The sequence below is a fragment of the Cinclus cinclus genome, chromosome Z (genome assembly GCF_963662255.1).
Source record: "Cinclus cinclus chromosome Z, bCinCin1.1, whole genome shotgun sequence".
NCBI lineage: Eukaryota > Metazoa > Chordata > Aves > Passeriformes > Cinclidae > Cinclus > Cinclus cinclus.
In genome coordinates, this window is record NC_085084.1 from 15,515,500 (window position 1) to 15,538,105 (window position 22,606).

The 22,606-nt window shown below is 39.9% G+C and overlaps 1 protein-coding gene across 2 annotated transcripts in view; it reads left to right on the forward strand.

Annotated features, from left to right (window-relative positions):
• The window catches only part of APBA1 (amyloid beta precursor protein binding family A member 1), an 80,271-nt gene that overhangs the window by 54,986 nt on the left and 2,679 nt on the right, over nucleotides 1-22,606 (forward strand). For both annotated transcript variants that reach the window (XM_062513085.1, XM_062513084.1), the window contains 6 exons: nucleotides 3,738-3,883; nucleotides 8,677-8,709; nucleotides 9,841-9,927; nucleotides 10,502-10,687; nucleotides 14,080-14,259; nucleotides 15,046-15,258. In XM_062513085.1, the coding sequence (XP_062369069.1) occupies nucleotides 3,738-3,883; nucleotides 8,677-8,709; nucleotides 9,841-9,927; nucleotides 10,502-10,687; nucleotides 14,080-14,259; nucleotides 15,046-15,258 (845 nt within the window). The remainder of the gene's footprint in view (nucleotides 1-3,737; nucleotides 3,884-8,676; nucleotides 8,710-9,840; nucleotides 9,928-10,501; nucleotides 10,688-14,079; nucleotides 14,260-15,045; nucleotides 15,259-22,606) is intronic.

Here is a 22,606-nt window from a genome sequence, read left to right on the forward strand (position 1 = left end):
GGTTGAGTGTGCTGATTTAGTTTAAATTATGTCTAATTTAGAACCTGAGTTAAATCCTGCTGTGCTCTTTCAGAAGTTTGGGAGCATGGAGCCTTTGTTTTTTAGTGTTTCATTCATAATTTATGTATCAGTTGTACTGGTTATTTTCCTAACTATCACTTGAAACACTGCTTTCTTTTGGTATTTACACAACATATAAGGATGTGTGTTGACAAGGAAAACAGACTAAGCAAGAAGACTGTAGTGCTCTGTCCAGCACTGATTTCAATTGGCCGATTCAGTCTTATCTCGGTTGGATTTATTGGTAGGCCTGCCAGTGAAAATCTCTTTTGCTTAACAGCTACTTGCCTTCCCATCTCAGATTTAAGGTTTCAGTAGTACTGAATTTTTTCAGAATGAGGTGAAAAAGCAAGTTAACTGCTGCATGAACTGCTGTTACTGTTCGTATGAGTCTGCATCATCTGTATACTGCAGGAAGAACACAAGTTGTGTGCAGTTATGACAGAAGTAGAAAATAGAAGTTTCGTTGTTTTTTTATTTATTCTTCCCCTGACAGTGGTTGTTCCATGTGCTTGATGAAATTTTAGAAGTACAGTTGATACAATACTTTATTTGGACTTCCTTGTCACTCCTTGGATTGCTTTACAGTGTGCTGTGTTTAATTGATTATGTGATCATTTCCTTTAGGCTGCAAATTGATCATTGTTAGTCTTCAGAGTATAAGATGCCTGTTTTGGAGACTCTGGCCAGAGACTTAGCTAAGCACTGGAATTTTGCAACAGTGAAAGATCTCTCATAGAATTTAAATTCATCTCCTATTGATAGTCCTGTCTATCAAGGGCTTTTAAAAATAATTACCTCCACCTTAGGGAAAAAAAAATTATAAACTAAAATTGTCTTGGTTTTGGTCCAGCACAAAATTCCATAAAATCATCTATGTTCCATTTTTATGCACCAGCAGTCAAGGAAAAATTTGCTAGGACCTATGCTATGTTTTCATGGAGGAAATAGTTTTGGTGTCAGAGATAATAAAAGGAGGAAGTATTCTAAAAAGCAATGCTATCTGTGTGTTCATCTCTGATGCAATCAGAGCACATACCTTTTTTGGGTTTAATATGCTACTTTCTTGGAGTCTTACATCTTTACCCCCCCCCTTTTTTTTTTTCCTCATTTTGATCAGAAATTTTACTATAAAAGGTTTTGCACCTTTTATAGTGAAGTGGTGGAAATGGTGAAAGGGCTTCAATGTGTAGAGTAATAAATAGCAACAGTTAAAATACTGTGTGATTTCTGTGTAAATGTGTAGTACTTTCCAGATGCATGAATTTCCCTTAGGAAGTAGCTCAGTTTTTTTAGTTCATGTGCTTGCAAGTGACTTGTTCATTTTGAGAATTTTCCAGATACATATTGCCTGAGCAAACTGCACACTGGAGATGAGCATCTTAAAATTGCTAGTCATAAATTTCTGTATTTAAAGAAATTATAAAGAAGACAAGCCTGCTCACAAGATTTATACATGTGCTTCTATCTGTGTGTATAGTTTCACTGTGATATTTATCTCCAGGTCTTTCTTAGTTATTTTAATCATAATATTGACTTGCTTTTCCTTAAGGCCAAAGCTACCCATGCTCATTGAGGGGTTCTTAGTCTCATAGGTTATCATTAGAACAAAACTGACATTCTGGGTAACTTGAAACTTAAAGCCCCATCACCTTACAGTTCAAGATATGCCTTGGTTTTTGTTTTTTTTTTTTAGAGGAAAAAAGGTAGACAAATGTAAACAGTTGTTTCGTGATAAAATGTGAACATATTTACCATGAGGATTCTTTAATGTGATTTGTATTCTCACTTGTCTTGAACAGCAAATTGTTTTACCTTCTAAGAACAGGAAGTTTTTTAGGTTAACCAACCTCCCTTTTGGTTCATGACAGTTTTAATGTGGTGTCAAAATGTAGCATTTTCATGTATAAAATTTTTAGATAAAGCTTCCAAGCACCAAAAATCTTAAAAATCATAGGTGCTGCTTTGTAAGGACATTTTACACCCCCATCAGTTTCCACAGAAGTTGATGGGTGTTGGATATCTAAGGATCTGTGGACTAAGAGAGTTGCTTTGCCATCAAGAGAGCCTGTGCTCTGTGTATTTAGTAATGTTTTTATTTAAGTCAGTACTTTACCACAGTATCTTTGTTAAGCCTACTGTTTGTAAAGGTCTGTAGCATAAAAATACTGAGATGTGTGTTATATGTAGAGCATTCCTGGGTAGATTGTTCTGCCTGTTAATGCAACTGTGGTTAATGCACAAGCAAGAAAGAGCCTGATGGCTGCTATGAAACTACACCTTTCCTCTTTCTGCTTGTGACTGCTGGTCTCAGAATTGCAAGGCTGTTTTTGGTGGGTGAAGAGCAAGCTGAGTAATTATGTCTGTCCCCTTATCACGGTGAAAAATCACAGCTTATATTGCTCCAAGATGATCCCTACTCACAAAAGAATGAGCTGTTGTAAGAAACAGGCTGGATTATCAATTGTATTTTTTTGCTGGAGAGATATTTTATTGAGTTAGCGTAGCAAGGTTTTGGTAGTGGGTAATCCTGCTACAAAGGGTGTCCTCTGTGAGAAGCTGCTGGAAGCTTCCTGCCTGTCCAATAAAAGTCAGTGCCAGCTGGCTCCAAGACAGGCCCACCACTGGCCAAGGCTGAGGCCATCAGTGACAGTGGTAACACCTCTGGGATATTATATTTAAGAAGGGGGAAAAGACTCTGCACCACAGCAACTGCAGCCTGAGAAGAAGGGGCTGGGAATGTGTAAAAGAAAGATCTCTGAAGATTAGGTCAGTGGAGTTGGAGGATCGGAGATGCTCCAGGTGCCAGAGCAGAGATTCCCATGCAGCCCATGGTTGTGCCTCTCCAGCCAATGGAGATCCACGGTGGAACACATACCCACAAGCAGCCCTTGGAGGACCCCATGCTAGATCATGTGAATGCCCAAAAAAGCTGGCTATGACCCCATGGAAATTTCAGGCTGGAGTAGGTTCCTTGCAGGATATGTGGCCCAGTGGAGAGAGGAGCCCACCTGGAGCAGGTTTGTTGGCAGGACTTGTGACCCCATAGGGAACCCCTGCCAGAGCAGCCTGTTCTGAAGGGTTGTCTCCTGTGTGAGGTGTCCCATTCTGGAGCAGAGGAAGAATGTGAGGCCTCTTGCCCATGACAAAGAGGGAGCATCAGAGACAGCATGTGATGAACTGACCACAGCCCTCATTCCCCATTCCCCTGTGCCTCTGGGTGCAGGAGACAGAGAAAATAGAGAGTAAAAGTGAGTCCAGGGGGAAGGGAGGGATGGAGGGAAGATGTTGGAGCATTTAGTTTTTATTTTTCATTATTCTACTCTGACTTCATTAGAAATAGATTAAACAAGTTTCCACAGGTGGAGTCTGTCTTGCCCATGACAGTAGCTGATGAGTGATCTCTTCCTGTTCTTGTCTTGCCCTGTGAGACTTTCATAATGTTTTCTCTCCCCTGCCCTTCTGAGAAGGGGAGTGATAGAAGGACTTTGGTGGTCAACCCACCACAAATTTTGATATAATTTGTTTTATGATTTGTGCCTTTGAAAATACTGGTTGCCTTTTTGTCATGCTAAACTGAAGTATTTCAGAGGAGGATTTGCAGCCGTCATGTGCGAATTGCTGTTTTGCTGTGTTTCACCATGATTGTCTTCAATGATGACTTTCCTGTGTTACAGTTCCTGGGCCTTGTGATCCTGAAGACTTAATTGATGGAATAATTTTTGCTGCCAATTACCTTGGTTCAACTCAACTCCTTTCTGATAAAACTCCATCCAAGAATGTGAGAATGATGCAGGCTCAGGAAGCTGTCAGCAGGATCAAGGTGAGGAGTAATTCCTGCTGCTTCTTGTATGGCTGCTTTATGATTTTTGGTATGAACTTCTTTTTTATGCCGTAATTTCTTTCAGGTGGGGCTGTCAGTAGTTTCAGAAAAGTACCTCAGCTTTTCTTCTACAAAATAAATTGTGTATTTAGTGCTGTTTTTGTAACAAGACTGATAAAGGGATGTTACCAGGTCATTTTAATTCTCTATGGTAATACTCGTGCCATGTACACTAAGCCAGAATCTGAAGTGAGTGGTGGCCAAAGTTAGATACTATCTGAATGTGGAGGGAAAACAGGTTAAGGAAATAACTAGTAAGTATTGCAGCTGCTTCTGGCTTGGCAATCAGTGGAACTGCTACTGCTGTAATGATTGCAGTTATTTTTGACCTTTTTGTGGATAACTTGGTTTTCCACACACAGCAGCTGTGAGCTGATTGAAGAAAAAAAAAGAAAAAAGAAGCCTGTGATGGTACAGAGATATGTGGAAGAAATATTTTGTCCTGGAAGCTGAAAGATTTTGTTTTGAAAGAGAAATTTTGACTGAATTCTGTACAGGCTATTCCCAGCAATGGGAATGCTGCAATTAGGACATTATCAGCTGAAATGAATGTGTGTGGATGAAGTATTGCATGGTTGTACAGGATGCTGCAACCTTCCCACTACCCATACATGACTGGCTAGTAGGGACACAGCTTCATCTTCTTCTGGTTCAGGTAATCAACAGAACCCACTCTGGGAATTTTTCTTAGTTTAATATCTGTGTGCTTTTCTTTAGTATATTTTATTTTGGGTTCCAGCTCAGATTTGGTGTGCAATTGCATGGAAGAGAGAGAAAGGGAAGAGAAGGTTATCAGCAAGCGCAATATTATTGTCTGTTAAGGTCACCTGATGCTTCCTACCCTTGTTATTCCTTCTAGTTTCCATGGCAGATGTTCAGTTTAGTCTCTGTATGTAACTTTAGCAGAAAGTAGAACCATGGAAACAACTTCCAAGAATTGTAATTTTGCTGGTGTTCAAATGCATAACCTTGTAACCTTGTCTCTGAAAATCATTAACACTCTCAGGTTTTAGAAAAGGCAGAAATCAGCCTTTGTGTTAGAGGTTATCCTCAGCCATCTCTGTAGAAGTCTTCGCTAACCTGAACTACTGAGCCTTTTGCAAAAAGAGTGATTTATCTTTGTTCATTGGAGACTCTGGAATAAATGAAATTCTTCAAAAATATGTTTCACACAGCTTTTTCAACACTGGAAGGTATTGCTGAGTTCTCCCCAAACCTCAGTGAAGAGTTTTCCTTGTAGAGTCTGGTTTTTCCTTCCTCTGGGCAAATTAGGCTGTGCTCTTCTGTTTAGTAGTCTCTTTGTGTTCCTTCCTGATCCTTGGCTGTGTGTTAGAAAACTTGTCTTACTTGAATGAACAGGAAACTAAAGGTAAGGAAGAGAAGGGAGAGAAACAAGGACTTTGGTGGGGCTGGATCTAGGAGGGATACATCACTGGAGGGTGAAAAGAAAGATTAGCAGCAGCTATCATAGGAATTGGGTATCAGGACTGGAACTTGAATCTGGGGCTGCACAGGGAGTTTGCACCTAAGGTAAAGCTTATGTAGGAGTACACATTAGAAAAAGATTGCAGGGATATGGTAGAGAAAAATGAAACAGAATTGATTCAGACTGGGCCTATGAGGTGTAAGAGTGTAGACTCTTTCTGATGCTAAATGTATTTTGTAGAAATTTGCTAACAAAATACCATTCTGAGGATTCTGTTATGCCTCAGCATTTCTGTGTGTCAAAACAGAAGAAATATATTTAATGCCTTTCACTGATAAACCCCATAATTTTGTGCATCTATGTAAACCAGCAGGCATGCATATCTTTGCTTATAGTATATTTGTCTCAGGCTTGAGGCCCAAGTGATAGTATTTTTGACCTAGTAAAACTGGTATATTTAATTTTATGAAACTTGGTGTATTTCAGAAAATTATTAGCTTGTATTATATTGTACACAATACCTTTAAACACTTCTTGGACAGTTAGTGCCTTCTAAGTAAAGCTCAGGTAACCCCCCTGCACCTTTGGCTTATTAGGGTTGGCTTTGGCTGGTTTTGTGGCTAGTTGCCATTAAGGCTAAATGTTTTCAGAGAGAAATTCATTATGACGTACGGACTTCCTGCTGCCAGACTGATCACTGCATCAGTTATTCTTTATCCCAGATGTGTAGATTACAGCTTGCACAGTTACTATGAAGGTTGTGCCCTACTCGTATTGGTTTACAAAGTGCCAGATTTGTTGCATGCCCACCGTTTCTCCATTGTTGAAGAAAGCAGAGCTTATGAATGAATAAAGAATGAGCTTTTCAGATACACAGACTTGAAGTTGAGTATTAAAAAGGGGTGAAGAGCTATGTTTAAGCCCTGCTATTTATGGTTTCACATAAGTGTGAAATTTAGTGATTTAGTAATTTGAATTTAGTAATCCTTTAAATTATTCCTTTTAGCAGAGCCTTCAGATCACATGCTCATTCATTTGGAACGTGAACAGACTTTGAAAACAATTCACCATGCTTCTTCTTTAAAGAAATATCTTTCCAGTTTAAAGTACAAGAGTTGAGTGTTTTCTTGCTTGGCCATCATCTCTTGTGAAGTCCAGCTAAGTTAAAACAGATAAACTGCTTTGAAGGTGTTGATCAAATGTAGTTAGGAATATTTAATTAGGAGGCACTTTTAGCTTGCTGTGTGGCAGGTTAGTACATTTCTGAGTAACACCTGGTTTAATTTCTGAGTGTAATTTAGGATAGAACTGATATGTGGATATTTAGTTTAGTATTTCATGCATTTTCACACATTCAGTGTCCTATCAATGCTCACTGAGTTGCAGAACATTTTCTGTAGAGAATAAATGGATTGAATAACTTGGGGCCTCTCTGTAGCAGAAGCAGAAGCTTACTGGGTTTCGATGTTTTGTATTTTGGAAATTGCATCTATATAAATAAGTACATTTCACTTACCTTAAATGAAAATCTTGAATTCTGTATATTTTCTTTAAAAAGTGTAGATTAGGTATTTTCTGTTTGTTTTTTTCTTCTAGGAATACAGAAAGATTTTGAATTTGAATTAGCAAAATAATGTGGTGATAAAGAGGATTTGTCCAGTAAAGGATCTTGCACAGAATTATCCTAATTTTTTTGTTGTTCATGGACCATAACTTCCTTTGTGACATTTCTGTGCAGTGTTAAATCACTTTTTAAAAATGCTTATTCCATATCATTGCATTACTTTTATGAAATATTTGAAAGTAATTCTTCAAATATGCTTCCATTTGAGGAACAGAATTTTCAGCACGTTGAATCATGTTGATTCTACATTGTAATGCTGTAGCTCAAGGATTTCTACCCCCACCCACTTTTTCTTCATTTTGGCCTGTGCTCTTCTTCTTTTGGGAGGTCCATTTTTCTAAGGTTTAGGAAGGGTGAGAAAGAAAGGCTTGATTTTGGAAAGCAGTCTAAATGCTCTATCTCAGGAGTGTCTTCTTGCCCAGTGTATGACAGGCAGCTGTTGTTCAAGATAAGTATATTATTTCTGAGTATTAATTTGAGAGTAATGTAATGAAGAACCTGCCATGTAAGGCAGTTTTAATTGCTTTTGCAATAGTTTGCAGTCACCTGTTGCAAAATAACCTATCAGGCTACAAAATACTTCTCAGTTTGAAAAAGGTGACTAAAAGCTAGTTTGAGGATATTTCTATTTGTAAGTAAGCAGCATGGCCTAAACTTTAAGTAGCTGCTTTCAGGTTTGTTTAGACAAAACCTGACAGATTTAAAGTTGTGATCATCAGTATCAAGTGTTTGACATGTCTCATGATTCAAGCCTCCTATTTGCTCTTTGTAAAAGTAGTTACTGCTGAATCTGTATGGAGCTTGTAACTGTAAGCCTCCTTCCACTACAAATACCTGTAAAATTAATTAGCAAAGAGTTTGTTACTTTTGGAAGTTAGGGGCTAACTGCCAGCCTGGTGAGTACTGCATACCTTCAGTGAGCAGGTCTGTAAAGTTCAGTTCACCATTGGTTTGAATTCATGATTGCAAAACTGTAAAAATTATGTTTGTTTGGGTTGTTAGTAGAAACATCTTTTAAGGTGTTTCTGGAGCTGAAATATGTGCTCCACTGCTTTCTTGAAAAATGTGATAGTGTGGACGTAGGAAAATTTGTTGACCATAGACACTATGTGAGCATTGGTATGGATATATTTGCTCAGAAGGAGGAGAAGATGAAGGTGACAGTTATCTTCTGTCATTTTATTTTTCCAGGAAGAAGTTGCATTGCGTTAGGGAGGTTATTTTTTTGAAGTCGAAGTATGAGATCTAAAAAAGTTGTAATAATAAGGCATAAAATTTTTCTTTCACCTTGTACATTGGTGTTCCTCATAGTTTACACTTCTGTAAGTGAGAGGAAACTCTGTTCTGCTTCTTAAACTACCCTCCCCCCCACCAAAACAATTGCACACAAAATAACCTTTTTTGTTTCAAGTAACATTTTAAGTGAAAAAAAAAATTCTTTTATATTCTTCCTGACTCTTTTGTGCTGTGTCTTTTCATTTCTGAAATCATTAGCGCTAAACATGAAATTTTATAATTTTCAAGCTAAAAAGTAAAGAAGAAATTAATCTAAGCAGGGGCAAATTTAGACCAGCTAGTAGTCTCTGAGCCCTGACATTAGTTTGTAGATTCCTGCTTGACTTGGAGTCTCTGTAAGTTCTTCTCTAACTGTTCTCCTGTCTCTGTTTGTTCCATGCTAAGCAGATGGCCCAGAAATTAGCCAAAAGCAGGAAGAAGGTGCAGTACAAACTCCATCAGCTTGATGTTATGCTTGTTCTTTTGTTTTCTGGGAGGGTTTTTTTCCTTTCTTTTGATTTTGTGGTTTTATTTTCTGCATCCAGCAAGGTTTTTACAGATTTATTTCTGAGCCTCCATACAAGTTGACATATTTGGGAAATCAGTTGCCTGATTGGCCATTTTTTGTTGCTTATCATTAGCCATTTCATGTTAGAAATAGAAGAAAGATTGGATTTATCAAATGGTTACAGGCAGTATCCAAAATGTGTATTAAAGAATCAGGACTGACATGGCAAAGGTTTAAACTTTTTAAAATGATGGATTAAAATGAACTGTGGGTTTTTTTTCAGTTTTTGAACTTTTATTTTATCTTTCTGTAAGAGTGCTTTGTTTGACTCACAGAGATGTCAAATTGCTGGATGCAAAAAAAAAGTTTATGTCTATACATATGTCTATACATGCAGTAATATACTGAGGTTGACTCATCTTTGTAATAAGTTTTGTTTGTGGAGCTTTCAATTATCTTTTAACAAATGTAATTTTAAAAATACTACAAATGTTTGCTTTCTATTAACAAAATACGACTTCTAAAGTGGGTTACTGCTTGAAAAGCGTGTCGTCTGATTGTGAAGGTCTTCTTGCCAGAACTTCATTATGAACAGCTCAAACAGTACCTCCTGTGGTACAGGTTTTTCCATTGGTCTTGGCAGCCACTGCTAGCCCAAATAGAAATTCCTCAGGCAGGAGATGCTGTTAGGCCTTTCTATGGCTTGTTTCAAAACCTTATTTGAAGTGGCATTCATAGTGTACCGAAAATGGTAAAATCATATTGTGTTTCAAGAAATCTTTATAGTTCATGTTGCAGCCAGATATAATTTTACTGAAGCAGGAAAAATAGCAGGCAAGCTTTTATAAGGTTAACTTTTTTCAAACAATACCCAATTCACTATCACATATATGATGTAGTTTCCACATCTTTGTGTTTATCTTTTGCTTCTGCAGTCTAATACTCTATCCTGCATTGCTGTTTTGGTGACTGTGTCTTAGTGTACCCTTGTAAGTGAACTAACATCATTACTAGTAAGTATGTTACCTAATGTGTTTGTTTGACTCTAATCCATTTGCTTGCAGGCTCCAGAAGGTGAATCTCAACCCATGACTGAAGTGGACCTCTTCATTTCTACACAGAGAATAAAAGTACTGAATGCAGACACACAGGTATAGACCTCGACACCTTTGTCAGTATTGTTAGAGTAGACTACTGGAATAGACTTTCACCTACATGTTAAAATTTGTCTTTAAAATGTGCTGGCTCTTGTATTCCCCTCTAGTCAGAAATCCATGGTCGAAAGATGTGTCATACAGGCAATTTCTCTGGTGTGTCTGACTGTAGAAATAATTAGAATTTGTGGGTATGATAACTGCAGTCAGCTTATGTGATCTGGGCCATGCTGCATCAAGTATTGATTGTGCCCAGAGTAGTGCAAAATGTTTAGCTCCAATGATTTGTTCATAGTCCTCTATACATACATGCCCAACATATGCTGGTTCTGCAGTTGAGGTCTCGATGTGCTTTTCCACAGGAAAAAAAAACCCTGTAAAACTTTCACCTTTGTTTTATCTTTGGAAAGTGAAGCTCTTGGTCTCTCTTGGTATCTCCCCTCATGCATGACAGGTATTACAAACTTCACTTGTAAGAGATCTTACAGCTACTGGTGTGTTTTGATAATACTAGATGTGCAGTAAGAACTTAGTTGAAGCAGCTGCTTATGTTGATTTTCTTGTTCCCCAGGAAACCATGATGGATCATCCCCTGCGGACCATTTCTTACATTGCTGACATAGGAAATATAGTTGTTTTGATGGCTCGTAGGCGAATGCCACGCTCTAACTCCCAGGATAATGTGGAAGCATCTCACCCTTCTCAAGATGGAAAGAGGCAGTACAAAATGATTTGTCATGTCTTTGAGTCTGAGGACGTAAGCAATTATATTGTCTTGTAATTTTCTAAGAGTGGAAAAGTAAGCACATTTTGGTGGCCCAAAGTCCATTGTGAGTGGTTCTGTTTGCTTTTTAACTGCAACCAGTATTTTGTCTAAGCAGAGGAACTTGCCTGCCATTTTTATGTTTGGATCTGACATGCCACAGGAAATTGGTGTTTATAGAAATGCTTACCTTTTTAAAGCTTCTTGAGTACCTTCCATTAACAGTGATAGGAGGGTACAGTTGCTGCAGGTTACAAATACCAGATCAAATTTTGCATAAGAGAGGGAAAGTCTATGAGAGATACTTATTATTGTAGGGAAATTCTAATCTCAAGTCTTGCATTGAGGATCAATCATTGATACATACCAGAAAGGTGTTTTTATGGTTTTTAAGAGGTTTGTGTTGGGGCTGTCATCACATCAGAAAGCCAGCAAAGGACATTTTTAGTTTCAGCAATCCCAAAATATGATGAATAGAGACATAAATGACTAAATTTTAGTCTATGGCACAGTTAAGTTACTTTACACAGGGCTAGGTTACTGTACACAGGACTTGATCTGCTGTATTCACAATCAATGTGTATAACTTGCTGATTTTATGCACTTTTTAAAAGTAACTTTCAGTAACTGAGAAGTAAAATCAAACTTAGAGATTGACATGGTTATGATATGTAATATATAGGTATGTATAGGATCATAGTCAAGTTAGACCTATTAATTTGGGAAATTAACATACTCAAAGACAAGTAAGGGAAAATATCGGTTCCTTATAAGATACTCACATATCTTCCAGTCTACTGTGAACAGCAAGAACTTTGAGATGGACAGATTGTCTTGAATAAGAAGCTGATTTTATGTAATGATTTTATTTTATGTAATCTGTGTCATTACATAAACCAGTGTCTGAATATGTTATCCAATTGCACAGGAATGTACATACATGACCGACTGCTGAAGTTGCAAAGTAAGGGTGTGCACTGATATAAGTAATCCTGGACCAAAATTGACAGAGTATAAAAATTCTGGATTATTTCCACAAAATAACATGTAAACCTGTTTTGCAAAAACCCTTTTTAAGAATCTGATGCAAAGTAGAGTAACCAGTACATTTTTTGCTTAATATCATTTGACATGCTATCCACTTTGAGGTTGCTGTTCCTGTGTTTCTAGTCTCAGGTTTGGACATTGCTTGCTCTTTTGCCAGTTGAAAATGCAGAAATCAGACTGGCCGGTGCCAGGAAGCCCCAGGGCTTCTTTTCCTTCACCATGGGGTAGTCTGACTCCTTGCATGATCCATACTTCCCGGATCCATTTCCTAGGCTGCAGTTAAGACTTTGGCTCGCTAAAATTTGAGCTTCCCCATCTATGGTTTGTTTGGATCAGCCTGTATTTGTGTCATGTGTGATCCTCTCTATGCCTGTGGATCAAATTGGCCTGTAAAGTGTATGTAGATCCAATAAAAGCATTGCTCATTGATGGGGAAAATGTGCTGAGAAACTGCAGATTATATCAACTCTCCTTAGTAGTCATGGTCTGTAGCTCACAGGTAACTTGCAAAATGGATTTCAGATACTGAAGTGACTAACAGAATGGAAGCACTTCCATTTCCTTGTTAGCAGCAAGGAAATGGAAGCTTCTTAGATTTTGTACCTCTAGTGAAGTAATACGGCCTGCTTTTATTATAAAACTTGTATTTTCTTCTCCTGGGGCAGCTGGGTACTTGACAGACTCTACACATTAAGTCAAACAGAAGCTGTAAGCTTGTGAACGGGTGTTGACCAGAACATGTCTCTGCTTGGATGTGTCTTTGTCTAAAGAGGACAGCATCAGATGTTCAACTGTATTTAGAGATGTACCTTTAAATGAGTTGAACCTTAGTGATGTGTCCAAATGTCAGGTGTCTAAGTGGGAGCAGATGTCTTCCTGGAGGGAAGATACATGTGTGCGAATGTAAAGTTTGCACTCTTCACTTAGGTTACTGAGTTAATGGAGGTGCAGTTTTCCCATTTTCTTGCTGTCTTTTGTTCTTGCTGTCAAAACTAGGTTGGTCTTAGTTTTGGTAATACACTACCAGTTTACATATTGGTCTTCTCAGCACCAGCAATCATGCTGTTCTCATAAGCAGGTTTAGTGCTAGTTTGAGCTGTTTAAGATAAAATTTTTATTGCAGGATTGGGAATCTTTTCCTTATTAGGGACCAAACTGGACTTTAAATATGGCCATCAGACTGTATGAAAGTACACTTGAGCAGCATTCATTCATTACCAGCACTCTGCCAGGCCTCCATTGACAGCTGTGGAGTTCTCCATTTCCCTTCCCTGCCTTTACCACAGCCAGCACAGTGTTTCAGTGCACATAACAGCCACCTCCTCTGCACTACACAGCGCTCACTGCATGAGTTACTCCACAGCAGTACTCTGCACCATGCTGTGCTTTCCTCTCCTGCCTGTTACTTGCCTAAGCATGAATACTTTGTCAAAGGCTGGGCACCCCTCTGTACTTGATTGGCGCAGAGCTTTCCCTGCATCTGCCTGCTGCCCAGTTTCTCTCCCACAGCTGCAGCAGTGAAACAGCTCACGGTGGAAGCAATGCAGTATAGTGAGTGGTGCATTTGGTGGCTTAGGATGTAAATAAGAGTGTGGGAAGCTGCAGGTGCATGAGAGTGCCTATGAAGGACAAAAGTTGTAGGAAACAGGCAGAGAACTGGCAGGATTATGTGAGTTGGAAGGAGGGAAATAAGTGTAGGAGATGGAATGCTGAAGGTGATAGCAGGGTGGAGAATGAGATGCTTATGACCATTTGCAGTTACTTCAAGGGCTTGATCTGGTCACTAGTTGGCTGCTTCTTTCCTTTCTGTCTGAGGCTGAGGTAGGAGTAATAACTGTCAGTGTTTTAAAGGATGGTAAGAAAAGTTGCAAATACACTTTTAAATGTGGTTGTGTGTTTCCTAGTAGACATTGTCATTTTCACTGCTGGCTTGTCAGAGAATGACATTGCCTCTGCTGGAACAGAGAGCCGTCTGGGAGCAGCATGGATAGGAGGAATTGTGGGTGCATGCCACAGTCACTGCAGTGGCTCTGTCTTTATGCTTACATTAGCAGTTATTACCTGTGAAAGGATGTCTTTCTTTCTCAGATTTGTAATTTGTAGTTGTTTATTGAATTAGATTCATGGCAGAGCTAAATGTGTTCACATTTGGTGTGTCCTTAAAATAATTTGTAATGCATGAATGTTTTTTAGACTGGATTGCAGGTAACTTGTAGGTTCATCAATTTGATGATCCATTTTGCAGTGTGATTTTAACAGAAAGTATCAGTGGACATGATCATCAGAAAGTTTCACTTTTTTCTGTTGTTTTCTTTTGCCTTCTCTGGGAACTGTTACAGGCGCAGCTGATTGCACAGTCCATAGGTCAAGCATTTAGTGTGGCCTACCAAGAATTTCTGAGGGCAAATGGAATCAACCCAGAAGACCTTAGCCAGAAGGAATATAGCGACTTGCTTAATACCCAGGACATGTACAATGATGATCTGATTCACTTCTCCAAATCTGAAAATTGCAAAGATGTATGTCTCTTTTTTTTTTTATTTTCCTTTCCACAAGTATTCAGCTGCTCTTTACCAATTGTAGGCCTGTGTTGGCAGAAATTAAAAAAACATTAGTATTTCCTATGAATTATCTCAGTTGGTCTAGAATATCCTCCCTAGTATGACACCCTGTCATCAGTTCTATTTCAAAGGCAAACAGTAAACCCCAAATCTATCAGCAGTCAACTGACTTGCCGTCTGTTTCTGTTCTTTTTACCAAATAATTCTCAGACATATATGAAAGTGTACTTAAAGCAGATTAACAGATTAATACAATTTTGAAAATTACAGTAGACAACATAAAATTTATAGGAGCAGTGGTGTTGATGAACATGAATGATTGCAGGTTTTAAATAACTATGTGCAGCTTGCTCAATAAAAATGAACCAGTTTGCAGCTGGAACACACAGGTAATGTTTTTCCAATGCAAAGTTGTAAACTCTTGAAATCTCTTCTTATTTAGCTTTGTCCACCAAAGCCCATGGCACCAAGGTTTCTTTCACTGCAATTTCTTCTGCTCATATACAGAAATGACTTACGAGGGGTGTTTTGCACTACTTCTGTATTGTGTATCATTTTATGTTTAAATATAATTGAAAGTTAGTAAAACATGTACCTTATCTTGTTTTGCCTTTGAATTATGAAGGCAGGGTGCACATTAAGAGGGGCATATTTATGGGTTTTGTGAATATTTGGAGGGGGGATGATATTAGTTCCATGGGTACAAAAGAAGCTCTTTTTTAAACACTTTTTTTTACTATACAGGTTTACATTGAAAAGCAAAAGGGAGAGATCCTAGGTGTAGTGATTGTGGAGTCTGGCTGGGGATCCATTTTGCCTACAGTTATCATAGCCAACATGATGCATGGAGGACCGGCAGAGAAGTCTGGGAAGCTGAACATTGGGGACCAGATCATGTCAATCAATGGGACCAGCTTGGTTGGTTTGCCACTCTCAACGTGTCAGAGCATTATAAAGGTAAGGAAGATGTTTCTGGAAGCTACAAATTTTAAAATGATAACATAATTGAAGACCAGAAAGTATAAAACTCTGAAGTAAATTATTTCCAAATGTTTGCATGGCAGTTTCCATTTCATGGTCTTAAAAAACAGTGTGAATTATGCTACACCAATTTCCTGACTCCATACAGGACCACAGAATCGGTAAGGTTGGGATGCCTGGAAGCAGTCTAATCAAACATCGCTGTTCCAGCAGGGTTGCCTGGAGCATCTTACTCAAGATTGTGTATTGATGGCTTTTGACTATCTCCAGAGAAGGGGACTCAAAAACTTACCTGAAAATCTGTTCCTGTACTCAGTCTTCCTCAAAGGATAGAAATACTTCCTCATGTTCAGGTAGAACTTCCTTCATTCCAATGTTGGCCCTTTGCCTTTCATTCTATTGCTCAGCACCACTAAAAAGAGCCTGACTGTATCCTCTTGACATCCTCCCCTCAGATACTTATACACATTGATGAGGTCCCCTCTCAGTTCTCTCTTCTTGGTGCTGAACAGGGCCAGCTCTCTCAGCCTTTCCCAGAACTGTAGCATTTATTGGGTTGGAAAAGACCTGGGGTCATTCACTCCAGCTGTGAACCTTTTCTTCCCAAATGAAGTGCTCTAATCCCCTAATGATAGCCCTCAACAGGACCTGCCTCCTCCAGGATCTCCATGTCCCTGCGGTGCTGAGGAGCCCATAGCTGGACACAACATTCCAGGTGTGCCTCCCCAGGGCTGACCAGAGGGGCAGGATCAGCTCCCTCGAGTGCTGGCAGTGTTCTTCTTGATGCACCCCAGGATGACATCGGCTTTCTTGGCAACAAGAGCACTGCTGGCTCATGGACAGCTTGTGCTGAGGCCTGGGGTTATTCCTCCCCAGGTGCAGGATCCTGCATTTGCTCTTTTTGAATTTTAGAAGGCTCCTGTCTGCACACCCCTCCTGCATGTCAGCATCATCCTTCTGAAGGGTTGCACAGCACTTGGGTATTGTCCACTTGTCCCAGCTTTTGTGTCATCAGTGCACTTGCTCAGGAGACACTCCATCTCTGATACAAAGAGGGATACAGAGATGGGACCCAGTGTTGAACCTTGGGGGGGACACTGCTAGATACAGGCATCCTTTAAATAGACCTGTGTCACAGATCCCAACCCTCTGAGCTCTGCTATTAAGCCAGTTCTCAATCCACCTCATGACCTGCTTCCTGAGCTTGGCTGTGAGGTTATCTTGAGGGACAGCATCAAAAATCTTGATGAAGTCCATATTGACACCATCCAGTGCCATTCCAGAGTGCTGTGCTATTTGCTTGTGTACCAGGGTTATATGCACAACTTCACAAAGGAGTATTTTGTGCAGAAGTAAGATATTACCAGATACACATTTGAAATTTTATATCACAGATGGAGGCACTGGTGTCTAGTATTGTCATAAGCCTTACTAGCTGTCAAATACCTCTTAATGTGTGGATGAAATAGAGTAAATGCTTTTTTGTTTGTTTGTTTACTGAGTAACAAACTGCATTCTCATTTACATCAGAATTTTTGTAGCACCAGTAATGATAAAATTCTATATAATGCCATAATAAGTCAGTTATACTATTTTTTAATCAATATGTAACTTCACTGTATAGATGTGATTTTGCATGCAAGGTAGTAGGAAGAATTAGTGTTAATTGTGAATTTAGCTATTTTTTAAATTTAACATGTCAGTAGAGGCAAAGTGAACATGACTTAATTTCCCTTCAGGAAAGTAAAGATATTTTAATAGTAACGATTGTAAACCTGGAGATTATCCATACACAGAAATTTATTGGGTTTTTTTGGTTTTGAAACTTTGGCTTAGACTTACCCTCAGTGGCATCTTTGCCCAAGTTATTTGAAAGTGTTTCTCTTATTTGATGCTTCTCTTCATTTGCATAAATGGGATATTTTAATTGGAAGAGCTTTCTTCTAGTTGTCAGCAAAGTTTGTGACAGTGAAAAGCTTGCAGGTCACCTGGAACTGAACAGTGCCTGGGGCAGCTGTAGCATATAAAGGAATAAGTATTTGAATATCAGAGTTGAAAGAATGGGAAAGATAATCACTAAAGGGTGTTTGAGAGAGAGCTCATTAGTTATTTATTAATTATGAATTGAAATTGGTTATTTATTGAAATAGTCCTGGCTAGCTCTGCAGGTCATCACATGCAGACACGTAATGTTGGTGGTACATTATACAGGCATTGTTCTCTGATTTTTAGAAATGTACTTGTTATACTTAGCCCTTTAGGCAACTTTTTGGTAATAAGTTCTATTATGTAACTTTTTTCTTTCACTTTGTATTTTTTTTAAATTGCACAGCAAATTTTCCGTATAGAAGGTAAATTTGCCAAGAAAAAAAAAGTGCATAATCTTTTCTTTTTTTCTTCATGGATTATCTCTTCATACTAGAACTAAGATGTTTGTTATAAAGACTTCCTGTTAAGGATTCCCAAAATGTTAACATTGAGTTCTCATAAGTAATACATGCATAAGTCACCAAACAAGTCATTTTAGATAAAGTGAGTAGAAATGATAGCCTGTGTGACATACTGAAAATATGGCAGAAACACTCTTACATCTGTAAAGAAAAGAGGGGGAAAAAAAATCACATTAAATACCTTTGTGTCAGCATCATTGAAACAAACAAAAAAAAAACCTCCATGCAAATTTAGGAGGTTTTTTTGTGATTGCTTCCTATCCCACATATTTTTTATTTCTGAAGCTGTGATAAGTTATACTTCCCTTATTCAGATGGAGTTTTTGTTTTGCTCATCAGTATTTTCTCAATACAGAACTAACCAGCTTTGCTGTTTCCAGCTTCTGCAGGCCTTTCTCTTCTTCACTGTCTTCGTCACTTGTAGTTACTGCCAGCCTTTTTTTCTTTCTTTCTTTCTTTCTTTCTAAAGAGAAGATAATCTATGTGTTTGCAGGTCTTCATAACCACACATCTGGAGTTATTCATATAGCACTTTTGGAAACAAGCATGTATATGAACGATCTATGCGCAGATTATTAAATGTGGTAGAGATATCCCAGATTTCTGATTTCCTTAGCATGCTGGAAGTACGGCTATGAAAATATAATATTATGTGGATAAACATATGTCACAAGCACTTCAAACAAGATAATTCAGTATTATGGATGTAATCTCTGCTCCTAATTTACCATAAACCAATTGCAAATGACAGAGCTTGGAAGAAGCTTTCCCTGTGTTGTGGCTATTCCCTAATAGGATTATGCTACTTCTGTCCTTTTCAGAAGCATCTGGTGCTGGATACTATCAGAACTATACTTGGGAACTAGATAAACATAGAAAGGTGGTCAAAATATACCATTTTCTGTTTCTGATCAGTTTATGTTACGAGTCTGTATACTGCTTAAGATTAGCCACTTCTGAAATACATGCACTTTCTTTAAAATTAAAATAATTTTTGTTAGGGACCACATTTTTTTTTTTCCCCCCAAAGAATACATGTAAGTAATTTAGACATTCATCAGGGATGTAAGAGCATGATGATATGAAGTCTGTTCTGGGCATGTACCATGAGTGGATTCAGATGACTGAAGTTAGACACTTAAATTCCTCATGGAAATGGGCACCCCCATACTCTGCATGGCTCCTACCTTTCAGGATTAGAACACTGAGGCAAAAGCTCCTTAGTTTTTCCCATAAACATCATGGCCACAGAGTAGTTCAGGTTGAGAAGTCCTTGTCCCCTACAGTGTGTGTTGTTAAGACCTGCCTATAGAAAGTGAATAGCCCTAGAACATGTGAGGTGCACTGCTAATTCCTCACCAGAGTAGAGGAGTACATAGTCATGGAAGAGGTGAAGTTCAGACCTTCTTTCTTCTGAGGGTGGAGTACAGGCAGTTCCCATAGCCATGAGCTTTCTCGTTTTGTGTTCATTGTCTTGCAGCCACTTCCAAACATGAGCCAAGCTGAGCTCAGCACTTTGTGGAAGTGAGGGCAGCTGTTTGCACACATTGTTGCTTACATCCAGTTTAAGGCTCTGACAAGAAAACAGACTTCAAAGTAGTTCATCATGCTGGGGTGCCAGTTCAATTACTCAAGTCACTGCTGTATCTGAAGTTCAACAGAATCAGCAGCAGTAAATTGTATGTAGAGGCTTCAGTGTATTACCTTAGCTACAGTAGGAACTACTTTCTGGAGTTAATAATTTGAACTCAGTGTCTGATCCCTTGATTGCATGTGGGACCTGGATTACAGCTGCACATATGAAAGGAATTTAGAAGCAGATACTGGAACTGGCAGGTGTTTAATTAAGTGAGCTGAAAGTTGCTGCATGTTTTAGAAAGCATTTTGTAATGTATGGATTTATGGCTATTATTTTGTGTGACTTGGACATTTCAAAAATCTCTCACAATAATCTCCAAGAGTTCTGAGTGCTTGAACTTGTACAAGGGGTCAGATTGTGTTTATTGGTGGTTTATTACATTTTTGTTTTCACAGAGCCATATAAACACAATCATGAGTCTGGCAGTCACTCCTGCAGCTGGTCTAGACCAACATTGTGGTTCAAAGTAGAGTAGGCTTGTTAAGGCTGTGCCCACTAGGATTTAAATAACTCCAAGACTGGCTACTCCACTGCCTCTCTGGTCAATACATGTTTTAACCACCCTGACATTAAAAATAAATTTTTCTCATTCAATTTTCTTCTGGTAGTTTATGGTGAATGTGATATAACTCAGTTGGAAGGGAGGAAGAGTACTTGGAATGTATTAAGCTCTGTCTTGGAGTAGATGATGAGTGAATAGATAGTTTATAGCTAGTTTATAGCTTAGGATAAAAGGGCAGACTGCTAAGGGTTACACTTGTGGGTGTGTGCTACAGGATGCCTGATCTAGAGGTGCATGAGACCTTCTACAGACAGCTCAAAGCAGTCTTGAAGTCACAGGCCCTGGTTCTTGTGGGGGGACTTTACTCTGACATCTTCTAGAGAAGCTACACAGCAAAGCAATCCAGGAGGTTCCTGGAAAGCCCTGGGGACAGCTTCCTGTCACAGATGGTAGAATATCCCACAAGAAATGGGTGTGCTGCTTGACCTTACCCAACAGACAGGAAAGGGTGGAGGTGTTGGAGGTGTGGAGGTTGGGGCCAGCTTGCGAGTAAGTAAGATTATAACCGTGGGCGTCAGGAGAGCTTATTGTAGCCTCTTTAGAGATGACAGGATCCCATGGGAAGAGGTCCTGCAGGGAAGGTTGATATTCAGGGATCACTTCCTACAAGCTCAACAACAATGCATCCCAGTGAGCAAGAAGTCAGACAAGGGGTCAAGAGACCTGCATGGATGAATGAAGAACTCCTGTCATTACTCAAGCATAAGGAAGAAATACACAGGAGATGGAAGCAGGGTCAGGCCTCTTGGAATTAATATAGAGGGGTTGTCAGACTAAGGAGAGATGAGACAAGGAAGGCAAAGGCCCATTTGGAGTTAAATCTAACTGAGCATGTCAAGGGAAACAAGATGAGCTTCTTCAAATACATCAACAACAAAAGGAAAACAAAGGATGATGTGGACCTGTTACTAAATGGAGGGGGCACCCTGGTGACAGAGGACACAGACAAGGCAGAGTTACTGAACATTGCCTATGGATTGGCGTTCCCTCTCAAAACCAGCCCTCAGGAATTTCTGACCTAGGAAATCAGGGTAAATGTTGGTAGGAATGTTGGTAGGAATATTTTCCCATGGTCAAAGAGAATTGGGATAGAGAACACCTAGGCAAACTCAAAATCTGTACATCCATCCATGGGCCCTGATACAATGCATCCATGAGTGCTGAGAGAGCTGGCAGACACCACAGAACAGGACCTGACCATCATCTTTGAAAGTTTCTTGCAGTCTGGAGACTTGCCTAAGGACTGGAGAAAAGCAAATGTCACCCTGGTCTTCAAAAAGGGCGAGAAAGAGAACTAGAAAACTACTGTCCAGTCAGCCTCACCTTAATCCCTCGGAAAGTGATGTGACACCTCATTCTGGAGGCCATCTCTCTCCATGTGGATGACAATAAAGTGATAATCAGTAGTCAGCATAGATTCATCAAAGATAAATCATGCCTGATTAAATTAATTTCTTTCTACTGAAGAACAGCTACCTGAAAGAATGAGGGGAGAGCAATGGATGTTTTCTGCAAGGCTTTTGAGACTGTCTCTCTCAACATCCTCATAGGCAAACTCAGGGAGTGTGAAGTGGGTTAGTGGGCAGTGAGGCTGATAGAGAATTGACTGAATTCAATTCAGACCCCATAATCAGCGGCACAGGGTCAGGTTGGAGGCCTCTAGGTAGCAGTGTCCCTCAGGGTTCAATATTGGTACAGTATTTTTAAAATTATTCATCACTGTCTTCAGTGAAGGGGCAGATGCCTCCTCAGCATGTTCACTGATGGCTGAGAGCTGGGAAGAGTGGCCAACACCCAAGTGCTGTGCAGCCCTTCAGAGGGTCTCAACAGGCAGGAGAGATGGGCAGAGAGGAACCTGCTGACATTCAGCAAGGGAAAATGCAGGGTCCTGCACCTGGTGAGGAACGCCTGCATGCGCCAGCACAGGCTGGGGGCTGAGCTGCTGGAGAGCAGCTCTGTGGAGAAGGACCTGGGGATCCTGGTGGACAACAAGCTGTCCATGAGCCAGCAGTGTGCCCTGGTGGCCAAGAGGACCAATGGTGTCCTGGGGTGCATCAAGAAGAGCACTGCCAGCACTCGAGCTGATCCTGCCCCTCTGCTCGGCCCTGGGGAGGCACATCTGGAGTGCTGTGTCCACCTCTGGGCTCCTCAGCACTGCAGGGACATGGAGATCCTGGAATGGCTCCAGGGGAGGGCTACAGAGATGATTAAGGACCCGAGCATCTCTCTTATGAGGAAAGGCTGAGCGAGCTGGGCCTGTTCAGCCTCAAGAAGAGAGAACTGAGAGGGGATCTCATCAATGTCTGGAAGGACCTGAAGGGAGGGTGCCAGGAGGATGAGCCAGGCTCTGCTTGGTGGTGCTGAGCAACAGGACGAGAGACAACGGGCACCAACTGATGCACAGGAAGTTCCCTGAGAACATAAAGGAATAACTTGTGTAGGTGACTGTGCAGTGGAACAGATTGCCCAGGAAGGGTGCAGAGTTTCCCTCACTGGAGATATTCAGGAGCCATCTGGACACAATCCTGTGCCATGTGCTCTGGGATGACCCAAGCTCGAGCAGGGAGGTCAGACCAGATGACCCTCTGTGGTCCCTTCCAACCTTACCCATCTTGGGATTTTGTGAATAATGGAAATTATGAACACTGCTTATGCAATGATGATACAAGGAGG